Consider the following 24,315-nt stretch of genomic DNA (forward strand, 5'->3'; position numbering starts at 1 on the left):
ATTGATAGTTTCTTCCATATTAGAAGTGTTAATTATATAACTTAAGCCTTTTCTGTTCCTAAAAATATATCCAAGACTCCCCTACTCTGGACAAAACACTGTGCATCTACCCTGTCAATTATTAATATTTATTTATGTCATGTTTTTTGAACTGCACCCATCAAGTGTCTTGCTTCTGATGTTTCTTCCATTGTATTCTGCCTCTTAGTTATGAATTTTCTTTGCACCAATAATTAGAGCTTATAACATGAAAACAAATCTTCAGTGCCTATGGGAGAGTGCTACAAACTTGGACCATGCATATTTCAACTTGCCTTTGAAAATCATTAGATATAGGGCAAGATTCCTTCAGATCAACTAGCTGGTACCTTACTGCTTAGAACTACCTCACAAATGTGTAGAATTATTTATTCTATTGTATATTCTGTGACTCCATATTTCTATTTATTCACCATAGAGTGTAGTGCTAATAACATTGCACACCTATTCACAGGTGATATAATATTCTTAAAATAGAAGAATGTAAGCATATAATTTGTTCTCAGGATTGCAAAATATGATTGGAGAAATCTTTGGAAAATATTTTCTGGATGTGGGTGACAGAGGCAAAGTCATACATACTGTTGTAAAGGTAATTAGTGGCTCAGCCATGAACCTGCACAGTTCCTCAGGGTGAACGAAGGAGTAGGGTGGGAGATTCCAGGATGTAGAGATGACAAATGCAAAAGTCAATATTATAAACAACTTGGAGGAAAGATTTGATAGGATGCACTTCCATTATATTTTCTTGCATTCTGTAGGTCATTGGTTTGGAAGAGCTTTTAAGGAAATTCAGTAGCCAGGTTTGAGCAGTCATTAATCTAATTTTAGAAAATTGTAAAAAACTTTTGATTTTGAAAATAAATGCCAAATATCAGAGGGAGGTTGGGATTGGGTGAAGGGAAATAATTGGAAGTTGGGATTCAGGCATTTTTGTTGGGAAGTTTTACACTGCATCTGTTACATACTGTAACTGACCTGATACTGTACATTGGTAAAATAATTTTGCCACCTATTGCCTTGAGTTTAACAATAATATCAATTTAAATTGAATTAATTCTTTCAAATACATATAAATATTTGCAGTGAGCGAAAAAGGCTGCAAAAAATTGTAAACACTGCCCAGTCCATCATCGGCTCTGATCTCCCTACCATCGAGGGGATCTATCGCAGTCGCTGCCTCAAAAAAGCTGCCAACATCATCAAGGGGCCACACACTCATCTCTCCACTGCCATCAGGTAGAAGGTACAGGAGCCTGAAATCTGGTACATCCAGGTTCAGGAACAGCTTCTTCCCCATAGCCATCAGACTATTAAACACAACTTCAAACAAACTCTGAACTATAACAGCCTATTGCACTTTATCTGTTTATTTATGTGTGTAAATATATTTTCTATGGTACATAGACACACTGATCTGTTCTGTATTTATGCCTACAATATTCTGTTGTGCTGCAGCAAGCAAGAATTTCATTGTCCCATCTGGGACACATGACAATAAACTCTCTTGACTTGACTTATCTATATATTCTTACATTACTGAATGTATGTATGGCACACTTTATGACACACTTTTAGTAACTGAAAAATATAGATCTTGCTTCTATGAATATGGATCTCTTGATATCTAGTGAAATAGTTTCCTTGAACAATTTTTAATTCCTGGGAATGCTTTTCACTTCAGGGACATTTATAATTAAAAAACATTCAAACTAGTTTGAAGATAAAATTACTACCATATAAATTATAGCTTGTGGTGTGCCAAAAAAAGCCTTCAAATGGTATTCTTTTCAAATTGTGTTTTTTCCCCCCATGCTAACCTAATAGAACACCTGCAAAGAAATGGGAATTGTTTATGTAAACGATCTTCTTCCAACACTCAGTGAAGGATATGGATTAGCGGCAACTCATTCCATTTTACAGAAGGTAAATCTCAAATAAAATATACTTGGTTTTATAAAATTGTTCAGCAAATTCAGACTTTTACCACTTAAGTGGTTTCAACAGGAATTTGTCTCTACTTCCACATTTAACAAAATACAACATCTGGAGAAGGGGGGGTGGGGGTTTGTTAAAATTAACTGATTACATGTATGGAGCAGGAATTTTATTGACGTAGAAGTAGATAATTGAACTGGGTTCATGATGGTGCCATTGGTTGAAAGTACTTAAATCTTCGGAATACTAAATTTTGGTTGCTGGTTATGAAATTCTACGATTTTGGGAACACATTTTGTGGTGACTTTTTACGGGTTGCACCAATCTTTTATCAAAAATGAATAGGAATAAATGTGATTCAGATTGTCATTCTTAATGACAGTGTTTACAGTAGATGCAATTTTGGAAAATCTAGGAAAGTATGCTTGTGTAATTTTTCCTTATCTAAGTTCAGGTTCATTTTAGCTGTTGTAAAATTGAGGGTAGGTGAAGAGTGGTTAGAAGAAATCCTATATTAATGACAATGATAACATGGCTCAATATATAGATTCTTCGCTTGATTAGATCACTGGCATTTAACTGGTGTCAAAGCAAATTTCGTTTTTTTATTTTCCAAGAAGTAAGAGTTGATTAGGCTGAATTATATTCTCAACATGGGTTCTCCTCAATGCTCACTCTATATCCAACAACTGTATAGGTGAGTGGGTCCAATCATGCTGAGCCAGCTGGTGAGATAATGTTGAGGCTTCAACTGTCATATTGTCGAGCCTCAATTCAAGATGGCGGCGCTGGCTTAACAGCTGCGGCCCACCTGCAGTCCGTCTGTTTTTTTTTTCTTTCGTTTTGTTCATTGTCATGTTTTAGTTAATTTTGTTTTATTAAGTTGTGTATGTGTGTGGGTGGGGTGGGAGAAACATGTTTTGGTCTCTTCCTTCGGGGGATGCGACTTTCTTCGGTCGTATTCCCCGTCTCCGTCTGCGCCGAGGCCTAATGGCGGAGCGGGCGGCACCGAAGCTGTAGCGGCAACAGCAGCAGCAGCGGAGACCGGACTCGGCACCGAAGCTGTGGCGGCGGCAGCAGCAGCACCGGAGACCGGACTCGGCACCGAAGCTGTAGCGGCGGCAGCAGCAGCACCGGAGACCTGACTCGGCACCGAAGCTGTGGCGGCGGCAGCAGCAGCACCGGAGACCTGACTCGGCACCGAAGCTGTGGCGGCGGCAGCAGCAGCAGCGGAGACCCGGCTCGGCCCTGGAGCTGTGGCGGCGGCAGCAGCAGCAACGGAGACCTGACTCGGCCCCGAAGGTGTAGCGGCGGCAGCAGCAGCAGCGGAGACCTGACTCGGCCCTGGAGCTGTAGCAGCAACAGCAGCAGCAGCGGAGACCTGACTCGGCCCCGAAGGTGTAGCGGCGGCAGCAGCAACAGCGGAGACCAGGCTCGGCACAGAAGCTGTGGCGGCGGCAGCAGCAGCAGCGGCGGAGACCCGACTCGGCCCTGGAGTTGTGGCGGAGGCAGCAACCACCCGCGGAGTTTGAACCGTCGCCTCGGCACAGAGGGAGAACAAAGGGGGAAGAGACAGAGACTTTAAGATTTTGCCTTCCACCACAGTGAGGAGGTGTTTGGTGAACTCACTGTGGTGGATGTTAAATTTGTGTTGATGTGTGTTTTTGCCATTTTTTTAATTATATGTATGACTGCAGGGAAACAAAATTTCGTTCAGACCGAAAGGTCTGAATGACAATAAAACGAATCTAATCTAATCTAATCTAATCTAATCTAATCTCTGCATCTGGAAATCATGACAATAATTGACAGACGAGCTAGAACTTTCTTTTCTGTTAAAGCTCGTTATGCTTTGTACTGGAATCTAATTATTCGATATTCAGATGTTTAAAAATTAAAATTGATTTAAAAGAAAGCTTCAACAATATTAAGAATGTTACATCAGTCAAGTCATATAGTCGTCATATTTATTTATATAGCACATTTAAAAAGATAACTTGTTGGCCAAAGTGCTTTACATTTGTTATAAGAATAGTATAAACAAACAAACTACATACATATATACATATAGCCCTCGCTCAATGGACGTCAGGAAAGGCTTGGGAGTATAGATAAGATTTTAGTCTTGACTTAAAGGAATCGATGGAGGGGGCAGTTCTGATGGGAAAGGGGATGCTGTTCCACAGTTTAGGAGCTGCAACCGCAAAGGCGCGGTCAGCCCGGGATATTCAGCAGCCCCAAGTCGGCCGATCTGACTTACCTTCTACATAACTTACCTTTTCCTCTTAATGACAAATTCCCATTCAAATACATAAACATCAGCACGTTTGGGCACTGCTGCTAAGTTGTGCACATCCAGGTTGCACTTACCTGTTCGTGACTGAAGGTCAGTGATTAATTTATTAACATGCGTTTGAAGTGGTCAAGGCAGAAGAAGAAACTAATTCTTCATCTTTCTAGGGATGTAAAAGTGCTTCACCTCTCTCTCTGGAGGCTATCGTGTCTCACTTCCAGAAACTTTTTGATGTGAGTTCTCTAAGTGGTGTCTATCCACGAATGAACGAGGTGTACTCTAAACTTGGTGAACTGAACAATGCCATGAGAAATCTTAGAGAAATTTTGGGATTTGGTAAATATTTAATATAATTTAACCAAAAAATTAAATAATGGATCTTCAAATTAGGATGCTTTGAAAGATTAATGGTTTAATTTATTTTCAGATGAATCTACTTCTGTTAATATGGTAGTGAATACAGTTGGCAAACGTTGTAGCTCTATTACCACTGAAACCTGTAGCCAAGTGCATCAACTCCTGGGTACTGAGGACATAGACAGGTAAATATTTTTGACTAAGAAAGAACTGCAGATGCTGGTTTAAATCATTGGTTAGTTTGTCAAAAACCAGCAACAGGACAGTCCACTTAATCGCCAAGTATAAGGCAGCCAGATATATTCCTGAAAGTAGACTAACTTCTGGCATTGTAGATTTTTTGTTATAGAATACATATTTATTAATAAGGTCAATCCTACTGAAGCACGATTCTTGTAATATAATGAAAAATATGTTTTTTTTGTTCTATGCGCTAAATGTTTTATTTAATTAACTCTCATGTGAAATAGTTTAGCTGAAAGCATGGATACTTTTTAGGGAAAGTTATGTAACCACACAGGAATAAAGGTGTGCAGAACATATAATTAACATAAACAAATTGGCCTGAATGTCCTTTTCTTGTTATATTTAGTTTGAGCTTTATTTCTACACCCAACATTTTGGTCAAAATTTGGAAACTGCTTCCATTGAGTGCGCTTAATTCATGCAGGGGGCAAAAAAATTATCTGCATGCAGTTAAGCAAATTGAGAGACTGTCCCACTAGGCAACATTTTAGGCGACTGCAGGAGACTATGCAGTCACCACATGTTTGCGGGTGGTTGCCAGGGATTCGCCTGCATGGTCATGAGGAATTCCCGCATCCTTTGTATTATTACCGTGGAATCATTGCAAAATGATTTGGAGGTATTAAAGAGCCTCGTCTAATTGTAAAGGAAAGATAGCTGAAGCGCACACTTGATCTAGTCTGTTAGATCCATCTGTTAGTGTATTCAACTCTAGAACTTGAATTCCTGGCTTTCTGGCTCAGATGTAAATCGCAGTACTAATGCACAATCAAGACCAATTAGTATTTTACCTATGGTAGTTTGAATATCATCAATGGAAGTCTTTGTATAATTTCTAGAGGTTGCTAAATTCTGCTTCCTACTAGTTTCTAACAATAGATCCTAGAATGGTACTTGGAAGATTGTCCTCCAGTGAACAAAATGCCAACTTTGCAAATAATTTGTAGGGTGTGAGATTGCTAAAGTTAAAAGGAAAGCAGTTTATAATCAGTAATTTTGCTCTTGCTAAATCGGTTTGTGGTGTGTATTTTACTTTGTAAAAAAATGCAATTTTTAACATTTTAGTATAATCAATATAGTGGAAGAACATGCAGAATTCTTTCCAGCATTCTACACACTTTTTCAGGATTTACTACAGATATTGGGTAAGAATTAGTTTAAATCTTAATAATTAATTTTATCCGAGAGTATGGGATTCAAATCCAAATATTTAAAATTGATAATCTGGCATCCAGTTGAAATCCTGATAATCCAGTGTCTGCTTGTACATTAATTCGGAATGTGAACTTGGGTAGGTTTGTCCCCAAAATGCTTGTATATTTTCTGTTTCCATTAAACTCATTGGGTTCACTCAATTTATTATATTACTGTGCAATAAGTAAAAATAATGGTGTATTTGGATATTTAGAGTAACATCCAAAAGTTTGGAAAATCCTCTTTATCATCCCCAAAATCTAGGGATTATTGGAGTTTAATTGCAGCTACCTGATGTCTTGCATTTAAGAATAATTAAAGTAAATGCTTATTTAGGGCAATTAAGTACAAACATTCTAATTGTGTCTTTCTCTTTATTACAGAGGTAGACAGTATAGATCATGTGTTACCAGCGGTCCATGCTATAAAGCTACAAGCTAGAAAACAAATTTAAATTTAAGAATTTCTATTTGTGTTTTTTTTAAATAATCCTATTTGTAATCTGTAGAAATTTCTACTTTTGAATGTTTTCATTAAACGTTTTAACTAATACAATCTTGCAGAATACTTGGCTTTCGATCCCCCCCCCCCCCCCCCCACACACCACAAGAGGCAAACTGTAAAATCGAAAATATTAATTCCATGAATATTTCAATAAGCACCATGTCAAGTAAAAGAACTAATTCCCTACATTTATTTATAGTTTGCAATTTTTTTTTTAATGTCTCAGCAAATCTCATCCACGGAAGTTAAAATTAATGCACAATGTTAAACTGTTAATTATGAAAAATCTTACTGGGCTGTGTAGCAACATAAAATTGTGATATTCTCTGTACCTCTTGATATTTAGTAAATAACATTAGTTACTAATAGACATCAAGTTTCAATACTGCTTATTTTATGTAATTTTAACGTTTAACAAAATAACCAACTAAAATGAGATTAATTTATTTACAGCATTTGAATTGTTTGAAATGAGATTAATTTATTTACAGCAGCTAATAAATAGCAATTCATATTCCAGTAGCCATGCCCAGAGCCTTTTCGGCTCGGGAAATAACCAGCATCACATGATATTTACAATTGTGGACAATAGATAAAACATGAAGGGACACAAATCTATTTTTAATTAACTATTTTGCCAGCTCTTTGAAATCCACGACTTTACTCTTGTTAACGTGCATCACATTGATAACAAAATTGATTCAAGGGACTGATATAAAACTGGTATTATACCCAAAAAGATAATTGCACATTGTATTAAAGCAAAAGTTAAATTAAATGTAGAGAAAATGCACATTAAAAAGCAGGCATTTAAACTGCCCACATGAATCCATATTATACACCTCAGGTTAACATCAAGAATGAAATGTTATGTTCACAAACCGATGGGAGAACAAAATGAATAAGAGAAGTCTTACAAATATCATTAAAGAAACCATGTTTCATGTAAAATCCTATTTCAATATACAAGCTTCCCTTCTGCTACATCCAGTTTAACAGGTGCTCATTCAGTTTAACAGTAGATGGCCCAGTTTAGACTATGTTGAACTTAACTGACATAAAATTTGATCAATTTAAGACATTTTAGGCATATATTCCAAGCATCTTTCAAAAAACAGGATGATTTGCTATCGAAAAGAAATTAATAGAACAAATTTGACAGCCAGCTTACCAAGCAATAAAACAGAAACATATTCAAAATCCTCCTTCACTCTATGTAGAAAATCAAATTAGGCTTTAGGTTAATTGTATACAGGTATATCAAACAATTCTTTCTTTGCTTGGCAATCCATCATCAGTTAATTTATACCTGTGAACATAGAAGGTAAATGTCATTATTACACATTAATGAAAATATGTTTACTATTTGTTTAAAAAAAAAAACATTCTTCCATAAGATTGTATATTTAAAACATTTTATAAGTGCATTTTAATTTTCTCTCCACACCTGCCTGAATATTTTAGCTAATACAAGCTTGCAATTATTGGTTTTCAATGTTTGATCACTACCCCCTCCAGAAACAGTTAAAGGTTTATTTACATTGATTTCATACGAGGCTAATTTTAAGAAAATTAATAAATGAAAATATTAATTCCTTGATGGACTGTTATAGCCCCTTTATGAACCTAGCACTACTGTGGTCTTCTTGTGTATGATTCAGATTCAGATTCAATTTAAATTGTCATTGTCAGTGTACAGTACAGAGACAACAAAATGCATTTAGCATCTCCCTGGAAGAGCGACATAGCAAATTATTTGAATAAATAATAATAAGTGGGGGGGGGGGGGGGTTATTGGCAGTCACCGAGGTACGTTGTTGAGTAGAGTGACAGCCGCCGGGAAGAAGCTGTTCCTGGACCTGCTGGTTCGGCAACGGAGAGACCTGTAGCGCCTCCCGGATGGTAGGAGGGTAAACAGTCCATGGTTGGGGTGAGAGCAGTCCTTGGCGATGCTGAGCGCCCTCTGCAGACAACGCTTGCTTTGGACAGACTCAATGGAGGGGAGCGAGGAACCGGTGATGCGTTGGGCAATTTTCACCACCCTCTGCAATGCCTTCCGGTCGGAGACAGAGCAGTTGCCATACCATACTGTGATGCAGTTGGTAAGGATGCTCTCGATGGTGCAGCGGTAGAAGTTCACCAGGATCTGAGGAGACAGATGGACCTTCTTCAGTCTCCTCAGGAAGAAGAGACGCTGGTGAGCCTTCTTGATCAGAGTTGAGGTATTGTGGATCCAAGAGAGGTCATCGGAGATGTTGACTCCCAGGAACCTGAAGCTAGAAACACGTTCCACCTCCGTCCCGTTAATGTGGATGGGGGTGTGCGTGCCGCCCCTGGACTTCCTGAAGTCTACAATGAGCTCCTTGGTCTTCTTGGAGTTAAGGGCCAGGTTGTTGTCAGCGCACCATGCTGCTAAGTGCTTGACCTCCTCCCTGTAGGCCGACTCATCGTTGTTGCTGATGAGGCCAATCACCGTTGTATCATCTACATACTTGATGATGGTGTTAGTACCATGTATAGGTGTGCAGTCATAGGTGAAGAGGGAGTAGAGGAGGGGGCTCAGCACACAGCCCTGTGGAACGCCGGTGTTCAGGGTGAGGGTTGAAGAGGTGTGCTTGTCTAACCTAACAGACTGTGGTCTGTTGGTTAGAAAGTCCAGTATCCAGTTGCAGAGGGAGGGGTCGATGCCCAGGTTACCGAGTTTGGTGATCAGTTTTGATGGTATAATGGTGTTGAATGCTGAGCTGTAATCGATGAACAGCATTCTTACGTAAGTGTCTCTGTTGTCGAGGTGGGAGAGGACGGAGTGAAGTGCCGTTGAGATGGCATCCTCCGTACTCCTGTTCTTGCGGTAGGCAAACTGATAGGGATCCAGTGTGGGGGGTAGGCAGCTTTTGAGGTGTGCCAGGACCAGCCTCTCGAAGCACTTGGTGATGATGGGGGTAAGTGCAACTGGGCAGAAGTCGTTGAGGCTTGCCGCAGTGGAGTGTTTTGGCACTGGCACGATGGAGGTGGTTTTAAGGCACGTGGGGACAACTGCTTGGGCAAGTGACAGGTTGAAGATGTCAGTCCAGACGTCTGTCAGCTGCGCAGCACAGGCCCTGAGCGCGCGCCCGGGGATGCCGTCAGGGCCAGCAGCCCTGACGGCAGTATGGTGTGCACAGCCTACAGTTGTAGGTCAACTTGTTCTATTTGTTTGTGCACGTCTGGTTGGTTGTATTAGTTGAAACAGGGTGGACCACGTGAAGGTTGCAATCTCCCACCCCGCTCCTGTGGTGAATAGTAACATAGTGAACAAAGTATACTTCAGTCCTATCACATTGATGATATGAAATGTTTGTTTGTCATAAAACTTTAAATCTAGAACACACTCATCACTTCCCTGCCTCAGTTTAAATAATTGACATTAAATGGACAGTTTTATATCAGGAATTACATTACAAAAGCTTTAATATTAGAATATATGAAAATAAAAAAATGGATATCATTGACATGAGTCTGCTTGGCAAAGGATCACTTGCTCTGCTGCCAAGTTCATTCTAGGACCATTTGTAAAGAATCTGGAAATTGTATTCAGTTGGATTAAATTATTATAAAATTACTATTTTTAAGTATAGTCCGAACGTGCATCTACTCAAGACTTAAGTCATAACTTAATATTTAAAATCAAAGTATATGCCTTACCATTGTGTAATACCTGGGGTTAAATTATCCTTTGGAATGTCTATCAATACCTTAAATAAAGAAAAAAAAATGGTCATGTAGAATTGTGGAGTAACTCAAAATGCACTCATAAGATTATTTATTTTCAGTCCAAAACACTGAGGACTTTCCTGATGCGTCACGTAAGTCATAGGAGCAGAATTACGCCATTCAACCGATCGAGTCTACTCCGCCATTCAATCATGGTTCAAAGAGGTTCATGCAGTTAGTAACTTAATTTATCCCTCAATTGACAACACCAAAACTGATTTGTTGGCCATTCATCACTACTTTTATTGTTCATAAGTAATAGGAGCAGAATTAGGCCATTCAATTATAGCTGATCTATCTTTGCCTCTCAACCCCCTTCTCCCCATAACTTTTTGACACCCTTACAATTCAAAAATCTGTCAATCTCCACCTTAAAAATACCCAGTACCTTGGCCTCCACAGCTGTCTGACAATTAATTCCACAGATTCACCACCCTCTGACTAAAGAAATTCCTCCTCATCTCCTTTCTAAATGTACAGCCTTTTATTCAAAGCCTCTGCTGCTAGACTCTCCCACTAGTGAAAACATCCACTCTAACCAGGCCTTTCACTATTCAGTAAATGACCTCTCCTGGACTGCAACCTTGACGTGGAGGAGAGGCTTGTGTACTCCAGTGATCCTGAGAGCTATGCCGGCTGGAGTTTCATATCTCTGACAGTTCAACCAAACCGGACAGGTCTCCGGTGAGGAGGCAGATGAAGCAGTCCCTGGTCCTCCAGGTTGGGGGTTGGACGTGGGGTTAACTACCCCACCCTGGAAAAAAGTGTGAGTTAGAGAAACATTGATGAATGAAAACCAAATTACACACTTGGTTGAAGAAAGTGCCCCAGCGATGGGGAACATGACGCTTCCCAGCCAAACCTGCAAGGGCGCTGGGAAGGTGACACACCTTCTCACACCAAAGAAATCCATCCTTGTGGGACATGGAACATCCGAACCATGTTCCAGGCTGGCAAGGCTGCCACAATTGCCAACAAAATGGTGCGCTACAATCTCTTAGTCCTGAGCTTGCTGAAACAAGATGGACAGTCAGGGGAGATCAAATTGGTCAGCGGGCAGTCCATTATCTACTCCGGACAGGAAGAAGAGGGAGCGGAGCATACAGAGGGAGTGGCCATCATGATGACGAAGGACGCTAGAAAGGCTCTAACGGCACGGAAACCCATCAGGTCTTGCCTCATCTTCGTAACCTTCAAAACCAACAACAAGAGTGAAAGCCCACATAATCCAATGTTATGCACCCACCAACGATGCAGAGGATGAGGTTAAAGGCAGGTTCCATGACAGCTTGAACCACCTACTTGGTAGTATTAGAGGCAGAGACCTCATTATCCTGATGGGTGACATCAACGCTAAGGTTGGAGGCCAAAACAAGGGATATGAGGCAGTAATGGGAAAGCATGGAGTGGGGAAAATGAATGAAAATGGCGAGATGTTTGCTGAGACCTGGGTTCACAATAACCTAGTGATTGGGGGGAAGTGTATTCCCTCATAAAACAATCTACAAAACTACTTGGGTGTCATCAGATCATGTCACAGAAAATCAAATTGACCACATTTGAATCTGTTAAAAGTTCAGAAGGTCCATGGAAGATGTCAGTACAAGAAGTGGAGCAGACGCAGCTTCAACCCACCACCTCCTGGTTGGGGAATTCAAGCTAAGGCTGAAGAGACACCACCAGGCCAAATGCCAAAGAGCTAAATACAACATTGAATACCTCAGTAGTGCTCGTGGTAAAGAAGTTCAAGGATACCCTCTCAAGTGAAAACACAGAGGAGCTAAAGTGGAGGAGGAAGGAAGGATGAACAATAAATGAGGAGAGGGAACACCTAAAAGCTGCCTGGAGCTCAACCTGTGAGGGGGCCCTAGGGAGAAGGACCCAAAAGCACAGAGTGGATAACACCAGAAACCACAATCCAACAGAGGAGAACGTTAAAGGAGAAAGTGAACAACTCAAGAACAAGAGCTGAAAAGGCTTTGGCCCAAAAGGAGTACAACAGATGCCACAAAGAAGTGCAAAAGAACATCAGGAGGGACAAGTGAACACAGATGGAGAGGCTAGCCAAAGAGGCAGAAATTGCAGCGACTCAAAGGAACATGAGGGAATTATACACCATCACAAGGAAATTGTCCGGGACATATCTGCATTGTAATAAACCAATTACAGACAAGAACGGTCAACTGCTTTCAACCCAGGAGGCGCAGCTCGACAGATGGGTAGAACATTTCGGAAAAGTCCTAAACAGGCCACCACCGGCTGTACAGACACACATTCCCAAAGCCAGGATACCACTACAAATTAAGTGTGACAGACCAACAAAATCAGAAATAAAGGCAACAGAAAACTGGCAAGGCTGCTGGCCCTGACAATATTCCACCTGAAGCCCTGAAAGTAAATATAGACTTATCAACAGACATGCTCTATGGCTTCTTTGGGAGAATTTGGGAAGAGGAAAAGACACCCACAGAATGGTCAGAGGGATACATCGTGAAACTGCCAAAAAAAAAAAAAGTGACCTACGAAAATGTGACAACTACCGAGGGATCACCCTACTTTCTGTACCCAGTAAAATTCCCAACCGGGTCATCCTCAACTGTCTTCAGGAAGCTGTAGACAAGAGGCTACGGGACCAGCAAGCAGGATTCAGGAAGGATCACTCATGCACAGACCAGATAGCAACATTACACATCATCATTGAGCAGTCTATTGAATGGAACACGTCCCTGTACATGAACTTCATTGACTTTGAGAAAGGGTTTGACAGCTTAGACAGGACAACACAATGGCGCCTAATGGACCACTATGGAATTGCCACCAAGAACCCGTATGATGGAACCGCATGCAAAGTTATGCAAGCAGGCCAGCTCTCTCAGAGCTTTAGTGTCAGGACGAGCATCAAGCAGGGATGTCTATTGTCACCATTCCTATTCCTCCTGGTAATTGATTGGGTCATGATGGAAACAACCGAAGGGAATAGAAATTGAATTCAGTGGACAATGTGGGAGCAGCTAGATGATCTTGACTTTGCAGACGACATAGTTCTCCTTTCACACACACAGATACAAATGCTGGAGAAGACGGACAGACTCTCACTAGCTGCAACAAAACTTGGTCTTACACCCAATACACAAAGATACAGAAGATGAGGATCCACTCCAAAACCAGCAACCCTATCCTTATGCACAACACTGCTCTAGAGGAGGTAGAAACATTCACATACCTAGGCAGTGTTGTGGACATTACCGGAGGGGCAGAGGCAGACATAAAAAGTAGAACCAATAAGGCTAGGATGGTGTTTAACATGCTCAGGAAGATCTGGAGCTTAAAACACATCTCAATCAATACCAAAATATGCATCTTTAAATGTGAAACAGGTGATGCTGTATGGATCAGAGTATGGAAAACAACAAAACACACTACAAACAGGCTGCAAACATTCATTAACACCTGCCTTAGGAGAATACTTAACATCGGATGGAGAGACAAGGTAAGCAATGTGGACCTGTGGAAAAGAACAAGCCAGGAGCCCATTGACTTACACATTCAAAGGAGAAAATGGAGCTGGATTGGACACACCCTCAGGAAACCTGCCACAAACATCACCCGGCAAGCCCTGAAATGGAACCCCCAAGGAAAAAGGAAAAGAGGTCGCCCCAGGAACAGCTGAAGAAGAGGTGTCCAGACAGAAATGTCTGAGAGAGGACTCAACTGGGAAGATCTGGAAAGAACTGCCAACAACAGAGTGAGATGGAGGACATTTGTCAATGGCCTCTGCTCCCTAGATGTGCAAAGGGTTTAATAATAATAAGAAGTTTCAATGAGATCCTCCCCACATTCTTCTAAACCCCAGGAGGTACTGTGCTGTCAAACACATCTGCAGCTAAATGGAGAACTTGATATACTATCAAACAGAAGGTTAAAGTATGTGGAATCATGTAGAAAGAACTCTAATATATGGTTGATGTAATTTGCTGACATTTGTTGCACCACTTGATATTCAGATAAAAAAAAGATCAGAAAATGCCAAACACAAGGAACTACAGATGTTGGTATCTTGGGTAAAACAGTACTGGACGGAACTTGGGTCAGACAGCATCTGTGGAGGGATTGGACTGATGTTTTGGATTGTGATAATCTTTAGACTGACGGCCTTTCTTCAGAAATATAGTCTGTCCATTTCCCTCCACTGATGCTGCCAAACCCACTGAGTTCCTTGAGCACCTGTGTTTTGCACAGGAAAATACCAAACAAAATGTTCACTTATTTGCAAAATACAATTAAGTTTTCAATGAGATACAGATATGATACAATGTGGAATTGTACAATTAGAAGGAACATTCCGGGATGAAATGGCCAGACTATTCCTTTGCAATGTGGTGAACAGATGGAATCTCAGCATGGCAGGGTATTTCTATTCCCCAATATAGCATCATAGAGTGATACAGTATGGAAACAGGCCCTTCGGCCCAACTTGCCCACACCGGCCAACTTGTCCCAACTACACTAGTCCCACCTCCCTGCGCTTGGTCCATATCCCTCCAAACCTGTCCTATCCATGTACTTGTCTAACTGTTTCTTAAACGATGGGATAGTCCAGTGCTTCTTAAACTGGTGAATGGTTCACCTAAGGGCAAATTGAATTATTTTAGGGTGAATGACTTAATTTATTCAGATATTTATATATTTTTTTCTATACTTAAAAAAGGCATTGCCATTAAAGTGGTTAAAAAGTTCTTATTGGTTTTAATGGCAGTGGAGCTGGAAATGTGATGTTTTTTCTCTCTCTACCCATGGTTTCTTTACATATTTTTAGGATGTTCAAAAAGTTGAATAAAATAAACACTTAAGAAATGAGTTAATGTTCTTTGCTCATGTGACAAAATAAATTATATATAAAATTATACACAAGGGATAAGACGATGAAAATTACCAAAAAACATAAGAAAATTTAGTCCAGGGTGAATTAAATCTTGTGAAAAAATAGAAGTCACCTCACCTTTCCAAGTTCTTTCCTCTCATGGGATCGGAATGACCGGTTGTTTTTTACGGCAAGATCTAATTTTCGTTTAGGAATATCTTCCAATGAAACTGAGAATTCAAATCTGAAAGGGGCAAAATTATATTTTAATGCTGTCGCGGAGTTGTCCGTTAAGAACGAGGCAGACATGAAGTTTGTCCAAAAATACTGTTCTTTATTGCTACGCTAAGTGCTACGCTAATTCTCACTCCCCAACCTTGTGCGCACGCAATTAACACCTTAAATACTCCCCAGGGGCACCTGTGACCACACCGTGACCCCTGCCTCTCGTCACCGGGACACGTGACCCTCTTCAGGAGCTGAAGGTTATGTATAGTGCGTGGGCCACCACCCAGTGCCGCCATAATGCTGCTATTCTATTGTTTGTTGATCAATTTAACATGTTTTCTAAGAATATCATCATTTTGGTGCTTGTAACAAATGATATGTACGTAAGAACAAGATGGGTCAAAAAAGGACTAATACCTATCTTACCATCTTTCCAAAATGTAATTGATGCATCTTTGCATACCACATTTTTAACATTAAATATTAATTAACTTTTTATAATGTAAATCAAGCTACCCATCTGTGCTCGTCGCATTTGCCTGCATTTGACCCAGATTCTTCCAAATCTTTTCTAACCATGTACATGTCTAAATGGTACTTAACTGTTGTTATTGTTCCAGCCTCAACAACATCCTCTCATGGCATTCCATATACCCATCATCCTGTGTGAAAAGTTGCCCTTGTTTTTCCCCACCCTGGGAAAAAGACTGTGCTCACACTATCTATTCCCATCATGATTTATAAAATTCTGTAAGATCAGCACTGTTTCCTACACTCCAAGGAATAAAGTTTTAGACTGCCCTACCTTGTGCTCCAACTGTCCCTTGCTTTCTGGCAACTTTTTTTTTGCACTCTTTCAAGCTTAACAGCATTGTTCCTATAGCTCTGTGACCAAAACTGAACACAATACTCCAAGTGTGGAGTCACCAATGCCTTATACAATATAACATCCCAACTTCTATACTGAAGCACAACCATCTTTCCAAATGTATATTATAATTGTATTCCTTTGAATCCCATTCAGTACCTTACCTACCACAGATGTTAGGCTTACTGATCTATCATTTCCACATTTTTGTGTGCCACCTTTTTTAAATAAAAGCACAACTGTAGACACCCTCCAGTCTACCAGCAACTCATCAATGGTTAATTGTGATGCATATCTCATGCAGCTCCAAACACAGGTGTCCACTTTGATCTCCCTGGTTCCTCTTTTCCTTATGAATCTATCTGTATACTATTAAAAGTCTCGCCTTGTTTCTCTCTCTATATATATATATATATATATATATATATGTGTGTGTGTGTGTGTGTGTGCGTGCGTGCGATTGTGATCGTATCTACGTCAAAATGGTAACCGGTAGCACTAATTTTTTTGCACAACGTTACTAAGCTTTTTCCCGTTGTCGCCCTTGTCAAGTGTCCTTCAGATTTGATGTTATATTTCAAGTAATTGATAATTAAAGGTTTACAAAACCAACAAAAGATGTTTACTGTTAAATCCTTGCTGCCCCAGCTTGCAACAAACTTACATACAAAGTTGCAATCCAGGAACACTCTGTGCTTCCACCAAGTTTTCACCTGAATGGAATCTCACAGTCCTCCACCCGACATTTGCAACAATGTTGCCATCATAGAACACTTAGTCGTGGTCCTGGCAGCACAGGAGGGGGAGGGGCCATGGGAAGTGGAATTGGAAGTGCTCGGGCGAGGCAGGGGAAGTGCAATTGGATTTTTTTTTTAGGTTCAGTGCTGGGGGAGGCAGGGGAGTGGTGGAATCATGTGTTGGGGACCAGGCCTCCCGTGGGGGCTATGGGTGAGTGGTGGAATATTGCGTTGGGGGACCAGGCCTCAGTCTGACAAGGACCCAACGGGTCCCACTTGGTCTAGTACACTATTAAATGTCTCGTCTTGTTTCTGTTGGTGTGTGTGTGTGTGTATGAGATTGAGATGGTACATATGCCAAAACAGTACACAGCGCTAAAATGTTTCCACCACCTTACGCACCTTTGTCCCGTGGTCGTTCCTATAAAGTTTTGTTCAGATTGATCTTATATTTTACAAGTTATTCTTAATTTTTAAGTTTAAAATTTCAAGTTTATGAAGAATTTAACATCTAAATCCTTGCTGACCCAGCTTGCAACATAGTTGCATACAAAGTTGCAATCCGGGAACATTCAGTCCTTCCACCAAGTTTTTACCAGAACAGGAGGGGGAGGGGACAATTTTTGTCAGAGCTGCCAAGTTTTGTCAGAGCATTTCAGTACTCTAGGAAATCAATATTTTTACGCGGTGCCATTTTGGAGAAAAAAATGATTTTTTTAATGTGCGATCATACACATGTAAGAGTACAAGAATGCATAACTTTGCTACCAATTGACATGTCTTCTACACACCTTACTGCACAGTGCATTAATTGCCATCTCTTTGTATGTTGCTGTTTGAATGGCTGCTTCCTGCCTTTAGCACCAGATGATGATGTAGAAGCCATTTTGGAAGCCTCCACCTCTCTCCCTCTTTCTCTCTCTCCCTCCCCTCCCCCTCTCCCCATCCCTCCCTCCCCCTTTCCCTCCCACCCTCCCTCTCTCCTTCCTTTTTTCTCCCTACCTCTTATTCCCTCTATCCCCCCCCCCTCCCTCTCTCTCCCTTGAGCCCACCCACCGTTCTGTAAAATCAAGGCCAATCCCAATGTAACTGCAATCCCACTGGTAACCTATCACCACTAGCCTTATCCAGAATTCTACCACCGCCTGAAAAATAATCAAAGGCTCAAAGAGAATTCTAAAGACTCATTGTTATACAAGAATTTTCCTGAACAGTCTGTGACCCATAGCGCTATGTGTAAAGCCCATAGCGCTATGTTTAAAGCCCATAGCGCTCCAGCCAGTAGCGCTATTTTTAGAACCCCTAGCGCTGTAGCCGACAGCTCTTCGTTTAAATTCCCATGCGTTAAACTGACAGCGCTCTGTTTAAACCTGGAGCGGGACAGGCAGCGACTCTGGAGAGAAGGAATGGGTGACGTTTCTGGTCGAGACCCTTCTCCAAATTGAACTGAACTCCATATTTAAAATATGTATTTAACAACACAAAATCGTACATCAGTATTCTTATCGCATTTCCTTACAAAATATGGAAAATCGGTACTACTTGGCAGCTCTGCAATTGCTATTGGGATCCAAATCCTTGCTGGCTCAGCTTGCAACAAAGTTGCAATCGAGCCACACTCTGTCCTTTCAGCAAGTTTTTAGCTCAACAGGAGAGAGAGGGGGCAATTGCATTTTTTTTTAAGTCCTCAAAGCAAGAGGAGGGGGAGGGAGACCTGGGGATATGCCCCTGCACAGTTAGGGGTTATGGGTGAGTGCTGGAATATGAGGGAATGGGTGAGTGGTGGAATACTGCGTTGGGGGACCAGGCCTCCTGTCTGACAGGGACCTATCGGGTCCCAGTTGGTCTAGTATGTTTATAAAATCTCTCGATTCTCCTTAATCTTCTCTGCCAAAGCTATCTCACGTCCCCCTTTTAGCTCTCCCTATTTCTTCCTTAAGTATATTGCATTCCATATACTCCAGGAATTTATTTGATCCCAGGTGCATGTACCTGACCCATGCTTACCTTTTTCTGACCAGAACCACAATATCTCTTGTAATCTAGCATTCCCTACTCCTGCTGGCCTTGCTATACATTCTAATAGGAACATGTGGGAATTGAACTCTTGCTATTTCACGTTTAAAGTCATATAGAGTGTGGAAACAGGCTCTTCGGCCCAACTTACCCATGCCAACAACATGCTCCATCTACACTCTTCCCATGTGCCTGTGCTGGGCCCATTTCCGTCTAAATCTATCCTATCCATGTACCTGTCCTAATGTCTCTCTAACGTTATGATAGTATCTGCCTCCTCTGGCAGCTCATTCCATATACCCATCACCCTTGCACTTCCATCGCCCATACCTCAGCCCATCTGCTCAAGATCCTGCTGTAATTATTGACAACCATCTTCAATATCTACAATGCCACCCACTTTTGTGTCATCTGCAAACTTGCTAATCATGCCTCATCCAAACCATTGATACAAATGACAAACAACAATGGGCCCACCACCAAATCCTGAGGCACATAACTAGTCACAGGCTTCCAGTCTGAAAAGCAACCTTCCACCATCACACTCATTTTCTATCTAGTCAGCTATCGCTCCTTCGATCCCTTGATTTTATATTGAATGACAAAGCTGGTTGTCAATCACTGAGAATGAAGTATCAGCCCACTCAAGTTCCAACTGCAGGCCACATTAATTTCTAATGTTTTGAAACTAGGAACAAGATATATTTATGCCAACATATTATTTATCACACTTACTTTTCATCATATTGTGGATCTACAGTCTTCTTCTTCACTTGTGTTCTTCTCCGGCCTGACCAGCTTTTGTCGGGAAGAAGATAAATTCGGACATATGGATCTGATCCATCAGTTGAACAGGGTATTAGGCTTCTGTGTCAAATAAATTAACATTATATGAAATATACTGGGATACCTTTAGCAACTCAGCTATTTCATACGCAGAACATCTATGTATTAACCCATAATATTATACCGGATGAACTTGCATATAAAAACTTTACTTGCATTATACACAACATAAAGTGAAAATAGAACAAAACAGGCCATTCAATCACTTGATCCCATGCTAAAATTCTATTAAATGGCAACACATCTGATCCATGCTGTAAAAAAACTTGCCAATCTTATCATGACACAATCCAGCACTAAGATAGTTTTAGATTCCTTTCAATCTTTGCAAAAACAGTGCTTTTTGAGTTAAAGACTCTTCCATTTTGTATTGAATATTGAACTGGAGGAAACAGTTTCTGTATTCCTTAAGCACCCTGAGTGGATAGTATTTATTCCTTCAATGATGCTGGCACTCTATCTCTTAGTTCCTCCGGATCTATTGCAAAGAAAATTATATGCTGCAATCGTTCCTATTTACTGTACGGAAAATGTCCCTGTAAAATAACAAACACATGTATACTGGGTTAAATTGTTCCTAAATCCCTAGTACCATTTGAGCTGAAGACAGCACTGAGGCTACAGGAGACTGCAAAGAAACTGACAGGACAGATCAAAGATCCAAAATGAACAAGTCTTGCGTAAACAATGAAGCACAAGGTAAGAACAATATCTTAAGGGGGTTCAAGAGATACTTGATCTGGGTGGATCTTGGATCTTCTATACACTCATATTTTATGTGGGAAAGGTTTGCATTGTGACAAATGTTACCTAATATGAGATTTGGCATGGGTTATTTAAAGAACAAATTTGAATATTTGTTCAACATTGTAAGACTTTCTTAAATCCTAGCTAAAAAAAAATCCTTTAAACAAAAAAATTTCATTCATTTGTTATCTCTGACTCATTTACCATTTACGACATGAAAGTTAACGATTGATTGTGCTATTGGCATTGGAATGCAACATGTTTTACAAATAAAGTAATCGCCCATGAGGAAAATTACCTGCAACAGTGAACAATTACAATCAGAGAATGACGAGGTGTGGAATAACGCACAGTCAGCTGGATTTTGCCTAGAGATTCTTCAATCAGTCCTGTGCCACTGGAAGAAATTAAACGTTTCCTTATTTACCTTATCTCTACAAATGGAAATCGGAGTCTAGAAATTATATCACAACTGGCAACACTACACTTCATATTTGCAAGCAATATTAAAAAAACATTCTACAAACTTTCAATTTAATTAACTTTACAATGGTACTTCTGAAACTAAAGAATAATTTGTTGAGTTCAGAATTATTCTTTACCTTGTGTTCTCCAAATTACACTCAAATTTTGAATTAAAACCTCCAAAATATTGCAATCAAAATTGATATTTAGAATATTTATAAACTCAAAAATAGAGCTTACTGTCTGTGCATAATTGACAGACTATTATTCCAGGATGACATCAGAGAGTAAATGATGTCCCCAATTCTGGGAATCTCCAAGGTCAGGTAGAATTTCCTTCACTCACAGAAAATTATATATATGGTATATCTAGATTGCCTGACATTTTAAAATCTATAATTCGTTTGGTAAACATTGAGATCTTAACTGCCTACACAATACCTGATTTCTAAATAAAACACTAATTTGAGCTTTTCATGGAAATAGAATATTAGGAAGAAACAGAGGAAAAGAATTAAGCTCAAAGCTCTGACTCCTGGGGATCTCTGGCTGACATTTCTTCAAAATGGAGGAAGAACCTATATAAAGGCATTGAGAAATGAATCCATGTATGGTAACACCCGGAAGTGTTAATGATGGAAGGAGCTTGTCGCTAAAGCTTCCTACCCACCCACCTTCCCAGCCATTACCCATCCCATCTGTGGAAGCGTTGCGGTTTCACATTGACATGATCAAACACCTTGAAACCCATAAAATATGACAGGAAGCAAGTTATTTTCGTTGCTGAAGGATCATCTAATGAGCAGAGTATGTTATAACAGATAATATACAAAAACAACTCTTAGAGCTTATAACTTGTTATAATCAGTGGTGATCAGAGTAACATATTTTAGTCTGTTGTGACCATAATCCACTCTATGAATTGTTTTATGGCTCTTGCGGTTAAAAGTTAATGTGTTGCAGTAACAATTTCAGCTTAGCCCATTCTAGATTTGTATTACTAATCAAATGCTTATAGCTAAATGAATTTTGATTCAATCTCTTGAAAAACTAATATATACTAAAAGCCTTACTTTTGCAGATGAAGATCACCATCTTGAAGATTAACAATGGAACTGGCAGTTTTTATAACACTGGATTTCTCGGTTGTGGCCTCTGAGGCACTGACTTGCGTTGGGGCCGTTTGCAGTTTTGGTATAATTTCATCAGTATTTTTAGACTGTTTATTATCTTCTATTTTCTCCGTTTGGTCACATGCTATGCTATCTTCAAACATCTTTGAAACATTTGGTGATATTGGTGTTGAAGGAGGAGTGTTGGGTTTGTTTCCAGTTTTCCTCTTCTTCACTGAAATGGGACCTTTTTTAAGGGCATTCAGGCCTGCGTAGACACTGTCAGCATCGGGTTCCTCATTAGTTAGCACCTGTGTGTATTTCAAATAGAACAAACTTCAACAAGTAACTCCCAGTCATACGTTTTGGTATTTAAGCACTAATATTCTGAACAATTTAATACTTATTTTCCACGTATGATTGATCACCGCAGCAGTTTTGAGATACATCCACCCTGTGGCGGGACATGACACTAATGAGGCATCACATGGATTATGCTCCAGTCTGTGGTATTATCCAATTTTATCCAGTTAGCAGCATATAACCGTTCACTTAAATCCATTTTTAAACAAAGCAAGGGAGAAAGTGTCAGGAGGGGTTTGTGCATATTTTGTTATTATTCCTAATGAACGCGTTTTACAAAGGAAGATAACTGAAGCTATTCCCATGCTCACTCCTGGAATGGAGTTTACACATTCTCTCTCTGTGTGCAGGTTCCCTGTGGTGTTCCCACAATCCAAAGACATTCCAAATGTTGGTAAATTAACTGAACATTGTGCCTAGTTTGGGCAGCTGGTAGAATCTGGGAGAGGTTAATGGGAAAGTTGGAAGAATAGGTTACAGGGAACATTAGTGGTCAATGTGATTGCACAATGAGCTAAAATAGCTTCTTTCTATGTTGTAGGAAGCGTAGCACTGCTGTGAGATACTGCCAGAGGAGCACAAAGAAAATTAAATTCTTAACATTTCATATTCATAATTGTAAATCAGGTTAATTACAATGTATGCTTGAATAACATTCAATCTTTTCAATATTATGGAACAATTCACATCAACATGGCAAAAGTAATTTACAGTAGTAGCAACAACAATTCATTGCATTGTTTTAAATATTCAGCATCACAAATCCAAAGCAATTTACTCCAGGCAAACAGAGGATGATGAAATAAATGAAATGCTGAAAGATGAAGCTGGAGATAGTACTTTTCAAGAAGCAGAGAAACAAAAACAGAAGGGGGGGGGGGGGGACTTTAACAGAAAGGGTTTGTCTAGTGAAAGGCAATCAATTAAAGGTCAAAAAATAATGAAGATGGGAAACAAAGCTAAAGATGGACTTCAAAAGAGGAGCAGAATCAACAAATATTGTGGAAACCCATATTGAGTATGAAGGATGGGTGCTGTATCCGTAAATTATACTGGGTATCATTGGATTAGTAAATGAGGCGGAGGAAATCTGAAGGAGGATGGAGAGTTAAATTGATTGGTCATTGGAAACTTCAAATCATAGTTACGAATGAATGGATGTGCCCTGAAAGATCCATCACAAAGTCTCTGTTTACCTTCTAGAACCTGGTATCTTTGCCTTCTGCCCACTAGTCTTCAAAATCACAAATTATTCCCTGGCATCTCCTGTAGGACTTCACCATCTAATGCACTCTCTGCTCACCCTTTTCAAAATTCCAAATGTATCATTCCCTTTCCAACTCTCTAGGTACATTTAGTTTCTGGCACTCCATGGTGCACACAGGAGGGGTATCGGGAGCGGGCCAGGGGTGCATTGTCGTTTAATTATCATGTGACTTCTGTTTGATGGAAAAACAGACAATCCATAAAAGCTCTGGAACTGAGGGTGGCGGAAAATCAGCGTTCAACTTGTAATATATAATTCTTTACAGAATTATTTAAAATGGAACACACCGAAATGCAAGAACATTGAATGAGGAATTTAATGGTGAACTCCTGTTAATTAGATATTTTACAGTATATCTCTTTAATTAACATGCTGGACACAAATTTCCACAAGGAGTGACGAGATTCAGTTGTTAGCTGGTAAATTTAGTTTCTGACCATTAAACAGAATCAGTTATAAAGCCTAGGTAGACAAAAATGCT

The 24,315-nt window shown here is 40.1% G+C and overlaps 2 protein-coding genes across 7 annotated transcripts in view; one reads left to right on the forward strand and one right to left on the reverse strand.

Moving 5' to 3' along the window:
• Nucleotides 1-6,619, forward strand: part of cep70 (centrosomal protein 70) — a 51,870-nt gene extending 45,251 nt beyond the window's left edge. For 2 of the 6 annotated variants that reach the window (XM_033024597.1, XM_033024598.1), the window contains exons 12-16: nt 1,867-1,965; nt 4,438-4,606; nt 4,698-4,812; nt 5,939-6,018; nt 6,451-6,619. In XM_033024597.1, coding sequence (XP_032880488.1) covers nt 1,867-1,965; nt 4,438-4,606; nt 4,698-4,812; nt 5,939-6,018; nt 6,451-6,521 — 534 coding nt within the window. In that variant the 3' untranslated portion in view covers nt 6,522-6,619. Of the gene's footprint in view, nt 1-1,866; nt 1,966-4,437; nt 4,607-4,697; nt 4,813-5,938; nt 6,019-6,450 lie in introns of those variants that run through there. The other 4 variants (XM_033024599.1, XM_033024600.1, XR_004412622.1 and 1 more) reach the window with 4 other exon arrangements.
• A 334-nt stretch (nt 6,620-6,953) lies between these two features.
• Nucleotides 6,954-24,315, reverse strand: part of esyt3 (extended synaptotagmin 3) — a 135,916-nt gene continuing 118,554 nt past the window's right edge. Inside the window, exons 18-23 of the mRNA XM_033024596.1 lie at nt 22,166-22,515; nt 20,926-21,024; nt 19,770-19,901; nt 15,324-15,429; nt 10,256-10,305; nt 6,954-7,880 (exon numbers count right to left, since the gene is read on the reverse strand). Coding sequence (XP_032880487.1) covers nt 7,832-7,880; nt 10,256-10,305; nt 15,324-15,429; nt 19,770-19,901; nt 20,926-21,024; nt 22,166-22,515 — 786 coding nt within the window. The 3' untranslated portion in view covers nt 6,954-7,831. The remainder of the gene's footprint in view (nt 7,881-10,255; nt 10,306-15,323; nt 15,430-19,769; nt 19,902-20,925; nt 21,025-22,165; nt 22,516-24,315) is intronic.

This window comes from Amblyraja radiata, chromosome 7 (assembly GCF_010909765.2).
Source record: "Amblyraja radiata isolate CabotCenter1 chromosome 7, sAmbRad1.1.pri, whole genome shotgun sequence".
Taxonomy (NCBI): Eukaryota; Metazoa; Chordata; class Chondrichthyes; order Rajiformes; family Rajidae; genus Amblyraja; species Amblyraja radiata.